This window comes from Siphateles boraxobius, unplaced genomic scaffold (genome assembly GCF_051911475.1).
Source record: "Siphateles boraxobius isolate OS27281-9 unplaced genomic scaffold, OSU_SipBor_1 68, whole genome shotgun sequence".
Taxonomy (NCBI): domain Eukaryota; kingdom Metazoa; phylum Chordata; class Actinopteri; order Cypriniformes; family Leuciscidae; genus Siphateles; species Siphateles boraxobius.
Window position 1 is genome coordinate 14241083 of NW_027509195.1, and position 17784 is coordinate 14258866.

At 36.1% G+C, this 17784-nt stretch overlaps 1 protein-coding gene across 2 annotated transcripts in view; it reads left to right on the plus strand.

Moving 5' to 3' along the window:
* Positions 1-5084: 5084 nt before the first annotated feature.
* Positions 5085-17784, plus strand: part of tgfbr2b (transforming growth factor beta receptor 2b) — a 28090-nt gene continuing 15390 nt past the window's right edge. Inside the window, exons 1-3 of one of the 2 annotated variants that reach the window (XM_077215002.1) lie at positions 5085-5437; positions 12393-12549; positions 13026-13216. In XM_077215002.1, coding sequence (XP_077071117.1) covers positions 5338-5437; positions 12393-12549; positions 13026-13216 — 448 coding nt within the window. In that variant the 5' untranslated portion in view covers positions 5085-5337. Of the gene's footprint in view, positions 5438-7239; positions 7266-12392; positions 12550-13025; positions 13217-17784 lie in introns of those variants that run through there. The other variant, XM_077215003.1, reaches the window with a different exon arrangement.

Sequence of the window (17784 nt, forward strand, 5' to 3'; positions counted from 1 at the left end):
TGATGTTATTATTTCCAAGTGCGTTTGTATACTCTGCACATCCCTGTAAGCTTAGGGATAATGGGAAAATGTGTGTGGGATGACTTATCTGGGATTTGGTTCTGACTCATTTGATGTGGAGAAAGGTGTGCTGTTCAGACCGAATGAATGTGTGAATGAATGATAATGAATCTTTTGATTCGGTTCCTTACAACGAATCTGTCGAACAGCGAGTTCACAGTTTGAATTCAGGTTTTCACTTTGAATGTACAAGATCACAAACAACTTTCACAAAAACGTCTGAAGTATCCTGACATTATAATTTCTTTTGGACATGATATACTATGATAGTATGGCATTTCTCTCCTCCTTACACACACACCAAATAAAAACAATATAGATTTTTGTTTTGTTTTCTAATAGCTATTGACTATTTTTAATCTTTAATTAAATAGTAAGTCAAAATAAGCCATCTGTCATCTTGGATGACTTTTGTTTTTACATTGTATTCTGGATGCTATCACTAACACCGGAAATGTTGTATTTTAAAGAATAAATCTGTCAGATAAACTTTGTACAGGAAATTTCCAGCTACAAACAAAGAACTATATTTCTGTGGCTCTCGCCTGGTGTGCTGCGGTCCAAAAATAGGTCATAAATGTTCACTGTAAAAAAAGTTGCAGCCTTAAAATTTTAAGTACAATTAACTTGGATGTTTAAGTCATTTCAAATTAAATTACATTATACTTAAAAAAGAGTTGAATCTTGTATAACATAAAAAAAGTTTAAAATTGCTTAACTTAATTTGATGAGTTAAAGCAATGAAAAAACATGTCAACTCATTGACCATATACTTTTTACAGTGTATTTTCATATAGTGTCAGACTGAAAAACAGTGCTATGTATGCAAATATTTAGAAAAGATAAAGGAGCTTTTCACGTTTTAAGATATATTTAAAAATCCATATATTTTGTTGATGTTCTGTTTTGTGTCAAATTCTTTGATATTATGATTAGGACACAATGTTTAATATAATATACTGCATCATGTTTCATCCTTGATATCCAATGTAAAATCTGGTTCATGGCCAACAGAACCACTTTTATTTCTTACAAACACTCACGCTTCCACAACAAAAACTCAGCACAGTATTGGTAAAGGTCTGACTAAAAAACGGCTCTACATAAAGTCATGTTGTGAAGTTAGATCACCTTTCATTTTGCCCTTGCACCTCATTATGAATATCTCAGCCACAAAAACCACTCTGCCCTCTTTAACAGCTCACTGTGTCGGCCCTACATCTCTGGCATCTCCTTTGGTTTCCACAGCAATGAGTTCAGGTGACAGGACAGCAGACATACACATGACATGCCTGTCATAGCAAGCATGCCAACAGAAACCCAACTCCTGAACCTTTGTGTGTTTAGAATAGAGCCAAGAAGACACACGCGACACACTTGAGCTCTTTGATAGAACCGATGAATCTTACCGCAGGAAAGTTTCGTTTACCTTTAGCTTCAGGCCTGAATGCGGTGGAACCGATGGATGTCAGAGCAGATGTTTCAGGTGTTTCTGAGGAGGGGATCTGGCCACACACGTCAACTCTGAAAAGTTAGAATATTTCCAGAGTGATAGATGATGCCAACAGGGCAGGTGTATATAGCATGCTCTCACATAAAAGTCTCACACAACTTGTAAAGATGTTTTATTACTTGTCTTAATCGTTTATTTTTTATACACATACAAACTAGTATTCGGCAAGACGGACAGACAGATTGACAGATAGATAGATAGATAGATAGATAGATAGATAGATAGATAGATAGATAGATAGATAGATAGATAGATAGATAGATAGATAGATAGATAGATGTTTGTTTTAGCTTCCATAATTTTTTCATCGTGCAATTTCTCTTACTTTTCCATATCTTGATTTTTTACCCTTTCAGGCATCCACACTTTTTGAAAGCAGCACTTGAGCAACATGAACTCAAACACACTCGCCAGTGCTTTCATAAGTCCCTCTGCTCTTTCCAAGAGGATGCTCCAACCTCTGAGAGATGTAATTCACCTCTGGCATGTGCATCAGCACCAAAAAAACGATGCTTTCTTAACCAAACAGATTAAGCAACTGGCTATACCTTATGAAATCTAGATTTATTGTCAGTAAAAATATGATTTTCTAATATTTTAATACTAATTGGTCAAGGAAGAAGTTTTCTAGACGATAAAATTTTGATACTTGTGGAGAAAGTGTTTATAGATAAATCCAAAATCATCATGAAGAACGATTATCAATGCAAAACTTAACGATTTCTAACATGATTCATTATGTGCAGTTGTCACAATGCTTTAGTCATAAACTAAACATGTCCACTACATGCCAGAAAATGTATGATTTACTGTCGCCTTGTTACTTCAAATAACTGTTTGAATGCCCCTTTAGAAGCATTAACATTAGCGATTAAGACATCAGCGGAGAAGATAAAGTGCCCTGATGCTTGTTGGAGAGCCCTAGCTGTGCTCTTAGCACTGTTATATAAATCCAGAGAAAGATTTCAACATAATCATACACCAACAATAATCAATCATTCTCAGATCTTGGCAGCCCCAGCTTTAAATGTTCCACGTGCTGTGCAATGTTGGTCTGACTGCAAACCCTGTCGGCATCATGTGTGCTCACTGGATTGTTTTTGATTCTAAGTGGACCTCTTTCTCTCTTTTCTTGCTCTCTATATATCTGTATATCTGCTGTGGAAGGCTGTGCACTTTTGTGCATGTTCAGACCTGTTTCTCTACTCCATCCAACAAACAAGCCTCAAGTTTGACAAATATCAGACACCACATTGTTCTGATGACTTTCATTAGCTGCCTCTCAGAAGAAGAAAACATTAAAATAATCTAAAGGATCACTGTGGCAATCAAGCAAGAGACGGCTTATGTAGGCCTACAGTTTAAATCACAGTCAGGGACAGCTGCATTGTAACTTGGTAAGGTTTAACTTGATGCCTGACACAGCTAATGATCACTTATGTTGTCCACTATAACAAGTGCTATGGTACAATGATTACAGGGCAGCAACTGTTTCTGTAGTGGCAAAGTCACTGTGTGCCACACAGATACATGCGCATGCACGTTTACTAGCTATGTAAATGAAGTCATGCCATATAGACATACTTGTCATTGACTTCTGTTGTACATTAATTATGCAAATTATGATTAATGGTTAACCCCAAACTTGACTGTTTGAAGAGGTCCTAATATGTTGCATATTTCTGTGGGGGCATGGACTTGTAGCTTTTTAAATAGCCTAAATCATAAATAAATAAGATTGGTAACGCTTTTAGGGTCCAATTCTCACTATAGTTGCTTATTAGGATATTGGCTGTTTATTATTAGCCTACTTGTAAAGCACATATTAATGCCTTATTCTCCATGACCTTATTCTACATCCCTTACTAATACCTAATCATAACAACTACCTTACTTACTATTAATAATCAGTAATTATTGAGAAAAAAGTCGTAGTTAACGGAACTCTAATCTAAAGTGTAACCATAATGCTATTTAAATAAAGTAAACATTATGGGGCGGTTTCACGGACAGAGATTAAGCCTAGTCCTAGACTAAAATGACCCTTTAAACTAGATTAACAGAAACATGCTTTCTCTGTCATGGCTTTAATTGTCCTAGATTTAGTTTAGTCCAGAGTTTAATAAGCTGATTTCCTGGAAGAAGACTATAGCTACTCCAGGACTAAACTGAGGCTTAAATTACACCAGGAGGCAGGTTTAACTTCAGATTAGCATTGTGTTTCAAAGAAGACATGTATCACTTGGATATATACGTTTTATTTTGTTTTGTTTTTTTATGCTGTTCACTTTATTTAAATATTTAATTTTGTTTTAACACCATTGTATCGGGTTTCTAGTTCAAATGCGATTGGTTCATGTTAAACTGACTTGAAATGGTCACTCTTTGACTTCACTTAATGTTTTCATTTTGAAATATGTTTCAATCTAGTAACCCAGTCATAGAGGACTTTCACTTTTTATAAAAAAAATTTTTTTTGCAAGATGAGAAAATGGAGAGACTTGTTAATGTGTATTGTTCTATTATGTTGATAATTGATATTTAAAAGTTTCTGTTATGTTAGTATTTTTTTGGGATACCATTTGTGTTGCTTCTACCAACATTGAACGCCACATGTGTATAGAAAAGTTATATTTAGTTTCTTATAAATCACAGGAATAATCAAGATTGATTCTAGTTAGTTGTATGGTTGATTATACACACACATATAATTCATATATCAAATTTAAGATTTTATTGGTTCATTCCATGTTAGGCAACCACTGTCATGTTAATTGAGATTTGCACAGTTGGTTTTAAATTAATCTGGAGCGCCCAGATAATTAACAGGAGTGGAGATCACTCAGCAACCAACGATAAGTGGTACATATACTCAGCAGTCTTACCTCAATTCATTGACAGTTTAGCAGCATCCCTCCACCACCCCTTCTCCACACTTCTTGTCCTAACCATTTTCATACGGGGGGAGTACACGGGTTCGGGACGAATTCCGAACTCGAAGCCCTCCCCCCGGACAGCATGCCAAATATGCATTAAACTTACTCCCTCTAATTGTATGATTAAGGCCTACTCCTGGTTTAATTTAAACCCTTTCCGGGAAACCGCCCCAATGTAGGATAAATGCTAGATGGATGGATGGATGGATGGATAGATAGATAGATAGATAGATAGATAGATAGATAGATAGATAGATAGATAGATAGATAGATAGTGCAATTAATATATGTGAAATAAGAATTTTTTGACCTTTTTAAAGTTCATTACTATAGGGAGGATTGTCGTTTAGGACAATTTATTTAATTTACATTTATTTCGTTATTAAATAATTAGCACATGAAACAAATGTACACCAGAGGACCAGACAGATATTGTCCACCTAAAAAAATGCCATAAAGGAACCGCATCGAGTGAGAGCGTCTCGTTGAAGGCATCCATCGTCTTTAAACGACACTTATCCCACGATAATGCCGTCAACGTATTATTTAAAGTTCTACACAACAAAATTAGAAGTGAAGGCATAATTACAGGGCAAGAGTAAAGACTGTAGAGAAGGAGGGATACGGAGGAAAGTCCTGCCCTTTCTGAAATATTTCCTGTTTGCCTAGGCGAGCAGAAGTAAGTGACTCAAACTCACAGATTCCCTCAGTGACTGTTCATTTCAGCAGCATGAGACGCTCTCCTTCACTCCGGATCAGACGCTAGAATCACTACGCTTTCTGGTCAAACAACGCCAGCCTGTTCACGTACACATTAATGCGAGGGTTATGGACAGGATTGCATTTCTAATGGAGCAATATCGGCTTTTTCTGCTCTGTTGGGGGACTTTTTTGATATCTACAGTTGTCCTGGATCGGAACGTAGTCGGTGAGTGAGTCTTGACACTTCTCGCGCGCGCCTTAACTTGGCAGGATAGATATTCACGTGTAAATGTGTGTTTTTGTGCAAGAGGAGACCCATGTTTTTTATCATCCATGGTGACTCGTGAGATTATAGAGCAGCGTTTGTTTCTTGACTGCTTACTTTTAAAAGCGTGCAACAGGTGAACGCATTCAGTGAACGCCAACTTCAGCGTTGTTTTTTCCTGTGCAGTTTTCAGGAGTTACGTAAGAAGCAGCTTATTGCTCAGGTGTTTCAATGTGACATCAGTCCCACAAAATGCAGGTTTATTGTCTTGTGCAGGATAAACTTTGCAACTCTGTTCTTGACTTGGGCAGTGGTGTCATTGTGTTTGTAAAACCGTTATCTTTATGGATAGATAGATAGATAGATAGATAGATAGATAGATAGATAGATAGATAGATAGATAGATAGATAGATAGATAGATTATGTAGGTTTTTGTGTGTATGCAATGTGTGAGTTATAAGAAGCTGAAATGATATAAAATAGTAATACTATTGTGCTTTGATATAATATAAACCATGGTGCTGAATGATTGCCATATTTGTGTACAACAAATAGCCTTCATATAAAGAATAGGATATTGGCAGGATATTGACATTCCCTTTAAATATGACGATGTCAGAACTATGTCCTTTATGTCATGCCAAACTAAGATGACCTTAATGCTAATTTATAGTAATGGAAGGAAACACACAAAATAACAATTATGAATGTTCAAAAAACCCATAGTAGTGCCATGGTACATGACACATTGTGGTATTATGAAATCATAATGTGGTACTTTTTTGGCACTTTTGAAATGACATACATTCTGTCTCCTGTAGCTTTGAAATGCAAGGGAATCGATCACTGTTCCTCTAATCGCCCGCATGACATTTTAACATAGCAATGCATCAGACTGTTTCTGTTGTTATTCCCTTATACATGTTTGTGTGTGTGTATGTGTTGCACGAAAACACCCTTATGAGCTGACAGCTGAAAAACATTATGAGTTTGTGTTTTCAGTCGTAGTGGAAGTGTTTGACAGTGCGTTCGAGATCATTTTCCATTTCACCCAGCCCCGCATCCTTCCTCCCATTGGTATAAATTGTTTATCTCTTTCTGTCCTGTCATTAATTTCAGCCTCTGTGATTACAGGTTACTTTAGACACTAATTACACTCACTGAACTCCTCCCCACCTCACGCCTGTGATTATACAGCAGGATATGTTTGTCGCAGCGCTGGCACATGCTGCGTTTGGTGTAGGAACAGAGATATTTCTTACAGAAATCACATTTTCCAGATGTCCAGCTACATCTTTGCCACTTCCTGTTTCCAGCCTTGCTTGGCTGCATGTAGTTCTGCACACTTCGCTGCTGAAACACACTAGCACTGTGTGCTGCCTTTTGAGCCACATGCAGGAGTTTTGCCCTGCTTGTTTTAGGCTTTACAAATAGCATCAGACGGCCCCATATGTAGGTACAACAGCTTCCGATTGGTGTCTTTACTTAGAATGTTACTCTTATTTCTCACCTACACATAGGTCATTTTAAGCTCATCCAGTCTTGCATCATGCACATCAACAACAAAAATGCATGAGTTTGAGTCACTCTCAACTCAAGATTTAAAGTACAATTAATTAGTAAAAAAATTACTAATAAAAAAAAAATTAATAGAAATAAGACCTGTACAAATCTGTAATTCACATTATTGCGAGAACTACAGACAGATTGTATTTCTAATGGAGCAATATCTGCTTTTTTGGGGGACTTTTTTGACATCTACAGTTATCCTGGATCGGAACGTAGTCAGTGAGTGAATGTCTTGACACTTCTCGCGTGGCAGGATAGATATTCACGTGCAAATGTGTGTTTTTCTGCAAAAGCGTGCAACAGGTGAACGCATTCAGTGAACGCCAACTTCAGCGTTGTTTTTTTCCTGTGCAGTTTTCAGGAGTTACGTAAGAAGCAGCTTATTGCTCAGGTGTTTCAATGTGACATCAGTCCCACAAAATGCAGGTTTATTGTCTTGTGCAGGCTAAACTTTGCACGTCTGTTCTTGATATGAGTAACCTGAGCAGAGGTGTCATTGTGTTTGTAAAAAACGTTATCTTAGTGCATGTATCATTAATATCTATATTGAAGTTGACGTGATAGATAGATAGATAGATAGATAGATAGATAGATAGAGATACATAGGCTATGTGTTTATGTATGTTACATACAGTGATGTGAATACGTTAGGACACCCATGCTAATGTTGACTAAAAAGACAAATAAAAAATCATCTTTTGGAAATTGATCTTAATGCCTTAATTAGAAAAATGAGGGAAAATCCAACCTTTAATTACACCAATTTTCTTTATGTATGAATAATGTATCATAAATAAATAAATTTTCTTCCTTAAAATACAGGGTGCATAAGTCAGGACACCCCTATGTTAAACTCCCATAGAGTCAGGCAGATTTTTATTTTTAAAGGCAAGTTATTTCATGGATCCTGGATAATATGCATCCTGATAAAGTTCCCTTGGCCTTTGGAATTAAAATATACCCACATCATCAGACACCCTTCACCATTCCTAGAGATTGGCATGGTGTACTTTCCATAAGATCATCTTTCAATGCAAATCAAACCAGCTATCAGGCTAACTGAAATAACACCATGCCAATCTCTAGGTATAGTGAAGGGTATGTGATGATGTGGGGATATTTTAATAATTGGTGTCCTTAAAGGTTTGATTTTTCCTCATTTTTTTAATTAAGCCATTAAGATCAATTTCCAAAAGATGATTTTTATTCCTCTTTTTAAGCAACTTTAGCATGGGTTTCCTAACGATTTCACATCACTGTAGGTGTGCGTGCGTGCGTGTGTGTGTGTGATGTGTAAGTTATATAGCCTACCCCTTATGAAATGGCTGAAGATGATATCAGATGGTATTACTATGGTGCTTTGATAAAACCGTGGTGCTGAATGATTGCCATATTTGTGTACATTAAATAGCCTACATATAAAGGATGTTGGTATGATATTGGCATTGCCTTAAAATATGACATGATGTCAGAAGAACTATGTCCTTTATGTCATCCTAAACTAGTTTAAGATGACCTTAATGCTAATTTATAGTAATTGAAGGAAACGCATAAAAAACATAGTAGTACCATGGTACATGTCCTTAAGAAACATTATGAAATCATGCTGGTACAGCAGTAGTACTTTGAACCACATGCAAGAGTTTTGACCTGCTTGTTATAGTCATTGCAAATAGCCTATGCAGGTGTGACACTTGCCTTCCTGTAAGGTATCTTCATTTTATTTTAAATTTGTTTGCATCATGCACAAAAATTAACAAACTCATACACATTTTGTTGTTGTTGTTGAGTCACTTTATCCTCAAGTTTAAAAGTGCAAGTAACGGTGCTCAGATTGTCTGAAATTTTACAGTTAGTTTTAATTGCTTTGAAATACCATACAAATCTTTAAAATGAAGTTGACTACTATCTCTCTCTAGACACCATTTGTAGGGGCCCAGACGGACTGCCAGAGCATGTTCTGCTTATCTAGAGCTGTACACTGCGTATCGTAATGTTCAGTACTTAAATGACATTTGAAAAAAGACCCGTTCAAATCTGATAGAGAACCGTTTAAACTGCCAAACAAGTGCAAGTGATTTCCCTTTGGCCCTCTGGACAAGAATCACATATTTTGACGTGAAAAAAAAGGAAAAAAATCCTCCAGAATCAGATTTCATAATTTCGCCTATGTTATGAATACTACCCAAAGAAAATAGTGTGAGGTAATGGCTCTGCAGTGTATAATGTTATCCAGTCAGACCAAGCAGTAGATAAAGAGTCGGTGAGCAGTGCTTACGGAGTAAAAAAGCTCCTTTGTGGGCCCTTGAAGGCATGTGAGACTCAGGCTAGTGGCTGAAGGTTGTGAGTCTTTTGTTTACCGAAGCCTCTCCGGGCCTCTACGCCGAGAACTCAAAAATAGCTATCTCGGGATGAGAAGAGGAGTCACATAACCCCAAAATGGCTGCATCTGATTTGACCATATTTGTCTTTGTATCCTCGTGGCCGACACAATCCCCTCTTGGCTCGCTCCAATGAACTAGAGACTAAAAGGGCACATAGTCCTGCTTATCTGCCCGGCTCTAAAGACAGAGCTAAAGTAGCCACAAATGACAGTGGATGGATCATAAGACAAAATGGTACCATGCTGTATATGTTTTTAATTTGCAGTCAAGCCAAACCTGTAATGCCACAAAACAGTGCCCTTTAAACAACATTCAATATGATAGAAACATACTTTACAATCTATTTCAGCCATAATTTGAACATGCAACACTCATTGCTTAATAATATGGGCTTGTTAGTGTTGCAAACGCGAGTTTGTTTAGTGATTGGTTGGTTGATTCTTCAGTATAAGTATCTTGGCTGTTATTCTTTGGAAGGAAAGCCACACATCTGCTCTATCTGTGCTTCCTTCCTTGGTTAGGTCACTGTTCCGTTCCGTCCTTTCCAGAAGAGCAGCGGAGATAGATTGAGGAGCGAGAGCTGAGTTAAGGGAAAATGATGATCGGAGGCCTTGCGATTGTTGCTCTACAATATGGTCATACTGCCGTTTTTGTATCAGAAAACTATCCCATTATTGAGATCTGAACATGAGGGATAAGTGCTGGTGGACTGATTTGCAAGTGACTCCGGATAAAATTTTAAGTGGTGTTTACACTGACAGCAATTTGTAAGTGACTGCATCATTAATTTTCAGTGAAAGTCGGCGAATTGAGGTGATTTTAGAGACAGCAGATCACTTTACGTACAGTAGCTCAAGGTCACTTTACATTATACATTACAATACATTTGCACACCCACTTACGCATTACATACAAACACATAAGGCCATATATAGCCACATAATCCAAAATACATGTGAAATAGATGGGATGGGATAACACGAAGTGTAAGGGATAGTGAATTCCATAATACAGTCGGATGCTTTCTGGCAATTTAGTGACGAGCTGATAATTATTTTCATGTTATAGCCGATAGTAAAATCCCATACTATTTTGTCAGAATAAATGACAAACAAAATGTTAAATACTAAAATAAATAATTTGAATAGGCATCACACCATTATGATTTATAGTATGTTAATTTTGAGATTTGCTAAAGATTACATTTAACAGTGTTATTAAATTATTAGATTAACTTTAAGTGACTGTTGGTTGATGATAAGGGTGGTCTAAACGTAAAAAAAGGGGAAATGTGCATGCACAATTAAATATACAATATTAACCGATATGAGACAAAAATAATATTTCGGCTGATAACTGATATTGTACCGATATATTGTGCACACCTAATTTAAATACCATGTGAATAAGTGTTATTTTATTATTATTAAGTATTTATATATTTTTTTTAATTGGCTTTAATTTTATATTTGCAGTATTCAGATTATTATTAATGTTTTAGTCATTTTGTCTTTTGCTTTCTAAATTCTATATTTAGCATTGTTTTCATTTCAGTTCAATAATTTTAGTAATTCAACTTATTTTATTTAAGTTAGTTGCAAAGGCAACATTTTATGCTTTCATTTAAATGTATAATTGTTTTTATCTAATTTTCATATTTTATTTCAACTTTATTTCAATTCATAAAAAACATTTTTTTTTCATAACACTGCAGTGAATGTACTTTTATGTAACTGTTCATTTCCTAATTTTTTTCTCCACTCAACCCCCTTTAATTATATTTAGAACAGTACTTTGCTGTATGATTAATGTGTTTAAATATCAGTTGGGCTTTGCAGTATGGCTTGCTTCTATGTCTTTCAGTGTGTTTGAATGACCAGTGCCCCTTTAAGTCCCAGAGACCCACAGGAAAATCTAGGTGGTGTGTGGTACTCCAAAGAGCAGCTAAACTAACAGATTATGTAATACAGTTTAACGACTTCTTATGGATTGGCCAAACACAGACATACTGAAATTGAGAAACCATACACACTTAGAAATGACTCATACAACACCAAACTAGTAACCCCTTGCGTGTTCTTGAATTCACCTTTTGGGTCTCCCCAGTTCCACTGATCTGAGGTCTTGATGTCAGTCTTTACTCAGAGACAGGAGTTTGACGCCATTTGGTCTCTCTGTGCTAGTGTTTGCTTGATTGCATCAGTGCATTTATAGGTTAGATTTTCAGGAACCTGACAAGAGTGCTGTAGATGAAAGCAGGTTCAAACAGTGCAATGAAAAGCAGATAAAGAAGAGCAGCATGTATATCTGATAACAGAAACATCCAGCATTTCATCTTTCACTTTTTTTGTAGTCACGTAGGACACTATTCAAGGGCAGTAGATTCAGTATAATATAGATTTTGCACATCTCTTGACTTCTTAATTTGATGGTTGAATGTTAGTGAGGTTGACTATTTTTTCTAGTTTTGATATTTTAATGTAACACCGTGTCTACATCAGACGTGATAGTTGCAAAAATCCATTTATTCTTTGTGTCAGAAGTAGTGCTAATGCTTGAAGTACGTCGGAAATAGAACGGGGCAGCAGTTTACTGTAGGAGATTTTTCATGTCTTGTCGCTCTACAACCAGTGTATACAGCATTACTGATTATAATGGGTTCTATCTGCTTTTGTCGCGCCGCTCCCGTCTGGTGTTGACACGATGCCTGTGGCTCAAAAACCATAAGCATTGCATTTTTCGATGATTTTCCAAAGTCAAACTTTTAAAAAACAGTCTGAGACCTCTTCATTTTATACGCAAGGTTGCATATTACGTAAACACCCCCTGAAAAACTAGTCCAATTCATTATATAGGGTTTCCTAGTCGTAAAATGTCATTTTGCACATTACTTTGTCAAGCACAAGTAAATAGTACAAAAAAAGTAAGTAAAACGCGTGATCTTGTTTCTGTTTTATCCTAGATGGGATGCGTCCTTTGCATGATCCATTTCGGATTCCTCAACTGTGTAAGTTCTGTGACGTGGAGGCATCTTATTGTAACGGCAACGACACCTGTGGAAGCAACTGCAGCATCACGTCCATCTGTCCCCAACCCGATGAGATCTGTGTGGCTATCTGGTATGTCATTGTCAAAGCCATGTGTGTGGCACAACAGTCAAAAATCACAACTACATCTTGTTTACAGAATGCATTATTATTCTATATTCTTTTCTACTGACATAACCCAGGCCAAAAAAATATTATCCAATAGTCTAATACTTCATAATCCAGTACCAAAAATAATATCCAGTACCTAGTTTTACTCTGAAATATTTGACATTGAAGTTAAATGAGCTGTGAATGCCATTTCATGTTGTCTTTAATTATGGAAACAGTGCAGTTAAAAATAGCAACAAGTCATTGCTGTATCTAAGTGCTTATTATGTTTACTGGTGAAGCAACTGCAAGGGGATATGCAGTTTATATTTTGTCAAAGTCAATTAAAAACGTAAAATAACAAAAATGTTTTTTGGATTTAGAAACTAACTATCATTTGATACCATAATCCCTTCAATCACTGTGTAATTGTATTTGTGTTCTCTTTATGACATCAGGAGGAAGAGCAATGACAGCAACACGATTGAGACGTTGTGCCACAATCCCTCTGAGCCCCTCTACGGCATCATGGTGGAGAACTACAACAACACCAAGTGTGAAATGAAAAAGAAGACGTCAAACAGAGGCCCTTTCTACATCTGCTCCTGCAACTCTGAAGAGTGCAACGACAAGCTGATGTTCACATTCTGTTAGTTTCCTCTTCAATCCTCCTTTCTAGCTTTGTCTATCCTCCCTTTCTTGTGTCAATGATAGTAGTGGTTTAGGACAGCAGCTTAAAATTGTAGATTCAAACCATTGTGTCCTTGAGAAAGGTTCTTCAGGTTGATCAGGTTGACAGGCCCATACGGAATGTGCAGAATCAAGTTCTCTCTGCTGATTGTGAAGGAAGAGCTGTGGTAAAGTGCTGGAATAGATTTAAACATGGTAATTTGTTCAACTGAAAGCTGAATAGCCCAGTACGTATTTATTTGTAGATGAAAGCAAAAATCAATTGAACAATGTACTTTCGTCATATGTTCCTTGTCTTTTATTCCAAAGAAAAATATCGGATGTCATAATTTTTCATCAAAATCACCATTGCCTCTGAAACAACTTTCCTTTTTTTTTTTGTGGCTGACCTAAACATTTCATTTTCAATTATTACAAACCCCTTTCCCTCCAAACACCTGGCTCCATTCTGGTAATTTTCACAATCCAATCAATTCCTGATGGATAAAATCAAGCCCTGGCCATTTTTTTTCTTGTTAAACATCCTGTTTCATTTTGAAATACAGTAGATTACGGAAATAAAATGGGTGTGAACACCATTTAGATGCCAAACACTAGCATTAGATGTTAACTAAAACAAAAACTATTGAAAAATGTTTTTGTTAATTGAAATAAAGCTGAAATAGAATGTAATATAAATATTAGATGATTAAAACACTTAATTTGAAATGTTTCAGTGGCAAATAAGTGAAAGTACTAAAATTACTAAAAGTTAAATAAAAATAGCTAAATGGAAATAAAACAAAATTAACAAACATGACAAAGGCAGATAAAATTACTAAAACTTAAACTAAAATTAATACTAAAAATATAAAAGTTCAAGCTATTTCAAAATACTAATACATATTAGTATACAAATAATGCAAAAATAACACTGATGGAATTTTACGAATGAGGGGCTTTTTAATTCTGTGTCAATCTTCAGCAGTCTGTGGCCGCAGATTCCGTGTGGGTTTGTGAAATGGTGAGCGAAACTACATCATTGTGAACTTTTGATGCACGTAGCCTACATCACATCTCTGTGAGGTTTTCCATAGACTATAGAAACGTTGTATAAATAATGAATTGTTTCAGCTAGTTTTAGTTTTGCTAGCGTTACACTTTCTTTCACCACACTAGATAGATAAATAGCATTCAAATGAATTTAATCCCAAACCCCAGCAGAACATATTTAACTACAAGCTGAAACAGTCTGCATTAGCATACAATGCTAACTATTTAGCACTGGCTCACAACGAGTACCTCGCTCTGGTATGTGAGCTCAGGTTGTTGTAACGTTCTAAAGCAGCTGCATTGTTGCTGGCCAGGCTGTGCTGTGGCTGACTTTCTATTGGCTTTGATTGTGTGGACGGCTGTGGATCTGACTCAGACATGTGGTTTCCTGTCTGTGTAACTTGAAGCAGAGACATCACAACCACATGGCAAAACAGCTGTGTGCACTAGGCATGCTCTAAAATAACCTTTTTTTTTACCACTATTTGGAAAGTTTATAGTGCGTTTTGTACATTTTTAAAAAGCCACAATTTAATTTTTATGCGAGCAACATCCACATTGTACATTGTATGTAAAAAAACGGTACACGGGGATTACTGAGGTGTGGTGCATCCTGTGGCGAATGTGCTTCCTTCTTTTTGTAAACACCTCTCTTGTAATCAAATGAAGACAGATGTTAAATTGTGGATATACGTTACAAAAATGCCGTTTGTTTGAGCAGGTGTTTGATGCCTGTAGTGTTGACTATGTAGGAGCAGTTTAGGGCGGTTGTAGTTCCCTCCGTTGAAGGAGGCCTCATTCCCTGCTAGAGTGGGGAAGTATTGCAGGAAGTCCATGTTTACTTATTGGATCGGTTCCATGGCATATTTCTCCAGAAATGCCTGGAATTATTTTCCCGGACCATAACAATTTTATGACATTAACTGTGGTTGAGAGCCTGCACGTTACAGCGATAAGCTCCCTATTCTGTATTCGACTGCAGACTTTATTATGGCAGCTGCAGGGTGTACACACTAGCTTATAATTACATACTGCACAGCTAAGCTTTCTCGTATAGCAATTTTACACATATTTTTTGCTGAATCAAATAAACAGAAAGTCACGCTTACAGCACTTTTGGCCTAGTTGGACTTTTAGGTGGAAAGAGCGGAACTACTTTATATTTTCTTATATATTTATTTTTTACATTTTACATACATTTTAAAGTGCCCCAAAAACCTTTCTTCATCTTGATGGGTTGCCGGAGGACTATCAGTCATCATAGATAAACAAACAGATATAAATATTGACTGATATGTTGGTCTATTCAAAGTATTTATCCCAGTGGGTTCCCAGACAGCAACATAGTGTCGGCCCACATCTGGTACACGTGGATTCCACATGGCCCATGTGGGCCGTATCTGGGCCGACACATATGTTGCTGTCTGGGTTTGTATTGCAAGATTTCAGTTCCACGTTCAGAGCCATAATGGTTTTTGAATGCTGCATATGAATGCTGAATATTTTAATGTTTTGAATGAGAAACAGTCTGTCAGCATGAAGATAGTATGTCCTCTAGACAAAACTCCAGACAAATGAATAGAGGGAACATTTCAATTTTTTTTCTTTGGTAAACTAATGACAGTAAAGCAGTTTCTGCTGAAATGTATCCAATTCCCCTGCAGATTATTAGTGCTGTTCCCCAAAATGGAGTTTGAGCAAACATTCCAGTAAGTAAACAGTGAGTGAAAGCACAAACAACGGAAAAGGTTAGCAGTTAAGTGAAAGTTATTTTGTTACAACTAAACATTTTGTTTAAATTTGGCCCTGAAATGAGATATGAGGACACATTGATGTCACTGTTTACAGCAGACATGTTTGCTGCTACTCTCTTCACATTGGTGGCCATTATTGCCTGAGTGCTCTTGCAAATGTACATTTGTTTCTAATAAGCAACTCGTAAAGCTTGTCAGGAGCGTTGAACTCTTCATTGTGGTTTGCACACATGTTTTTCTGTTATCCGACTTGTAAACTTGATTGGCTCGATTGGAAGGAACATGAAGTGAATATGGAACCTTGGAGGCGTCTTGATTTAAAGGTCCTGGAAGCCTCTCGTGTTTTTTTCACGACACACAACAGTGTATATGCCATAACAGTAGTGCAGTGAACGAGATTCACACTCAACTAGGTTGTTATAGGTCATTGATGGAGCTTAATTTCCTCGGATTTCCTGTTTACATGTGCAGTATTATTTCTGCAACTGTAATGTTACTATAATGCATAACAATATTGCATTACTAATCCTGTAACATTTTTGGAGTGCAATAGATATAGGCTGTATCATGTTTTAATGTGGCGTATATGTATTCACAAAGGAATTACAAATTGTGGCTAACAGTTTATCATATAATGTAATGTTATGTTTTTAACTAATTGTCTTTTATTCCTAGTAATTTAATCTATTATTTAAAATGTATTATTATTATTATTAATTATTTTCTATTTATAAGTTATAAGTCAATACAATTCTCATTATATTCTTTTTAGATTCCTTTTCCGTAGACACACATTATTTATTTATTTTTAGTTTAGTTTTTTATTTGTTTATTTTCTCTTAGCAGTCATACATTAAATACAAATAATGCAAAAACTACTAATAAATAAATACATGTACATATACATACAAACAAACATTATATATTTGATAATGTTGTATGTTATAATATATATAAAATACACGTGTGTATGTGTATATAGAAATATATAAATTTGAATGTACATGCATTTATTTTCTATACTAAATATATATAATGTTTGTATTTATATATATATATATATATATATATATATATATACGTGTACATATAAATACAAACATTATATATTTATTAAAATGTTTTATTTAATATGTACTTTTTTATTTTTGTGATGAATTAATTTAACTTGAAACAGATCAATGTGTGTTACTTGTAATATGTTATTCCCAACTCTGCTGGTTTCATTACGCAAAATATTCTTTCTTAGATCTTGTGGAAAGCATTATTCTTTCCCAGGATGACAATCCAGGCCATTGGCCTGACAGGACAAATAAGTAGCAGCATGTGTCTGTGTCTCACTGGAATATTTCCAACCTGACAATATGTTTCTACTCAGTTGATCTTTTATCATAGGTTATTTTGATGGAAAGAAGAACATAAAGGAAAGGAAGAAGAGTGCAAACTGAGGATCAGTCTGTCTGTGTAGACTTTATTTTCAACCCAACCCTGACCTGCACGTATATATGCTGGTTCGCAAACACACCCACGCTCACATGCTGAGGAATCTTGGCCTCTGGTTATAGAGCAGATAGTTAAAAGGTCTGAGTCACACCAAGAAAGCCAACGAGAGACCAAGATGGTGTTATTGAGAGAGAGAGAGAGAGAGAGAGAGAGAGGGGGGGGGGAGAAAAAAAGAAAAGTCAGACTTGTTTGCGGTATGAGCCATGCTATAAAATAAAGCCGTAGTCATAACAAACAA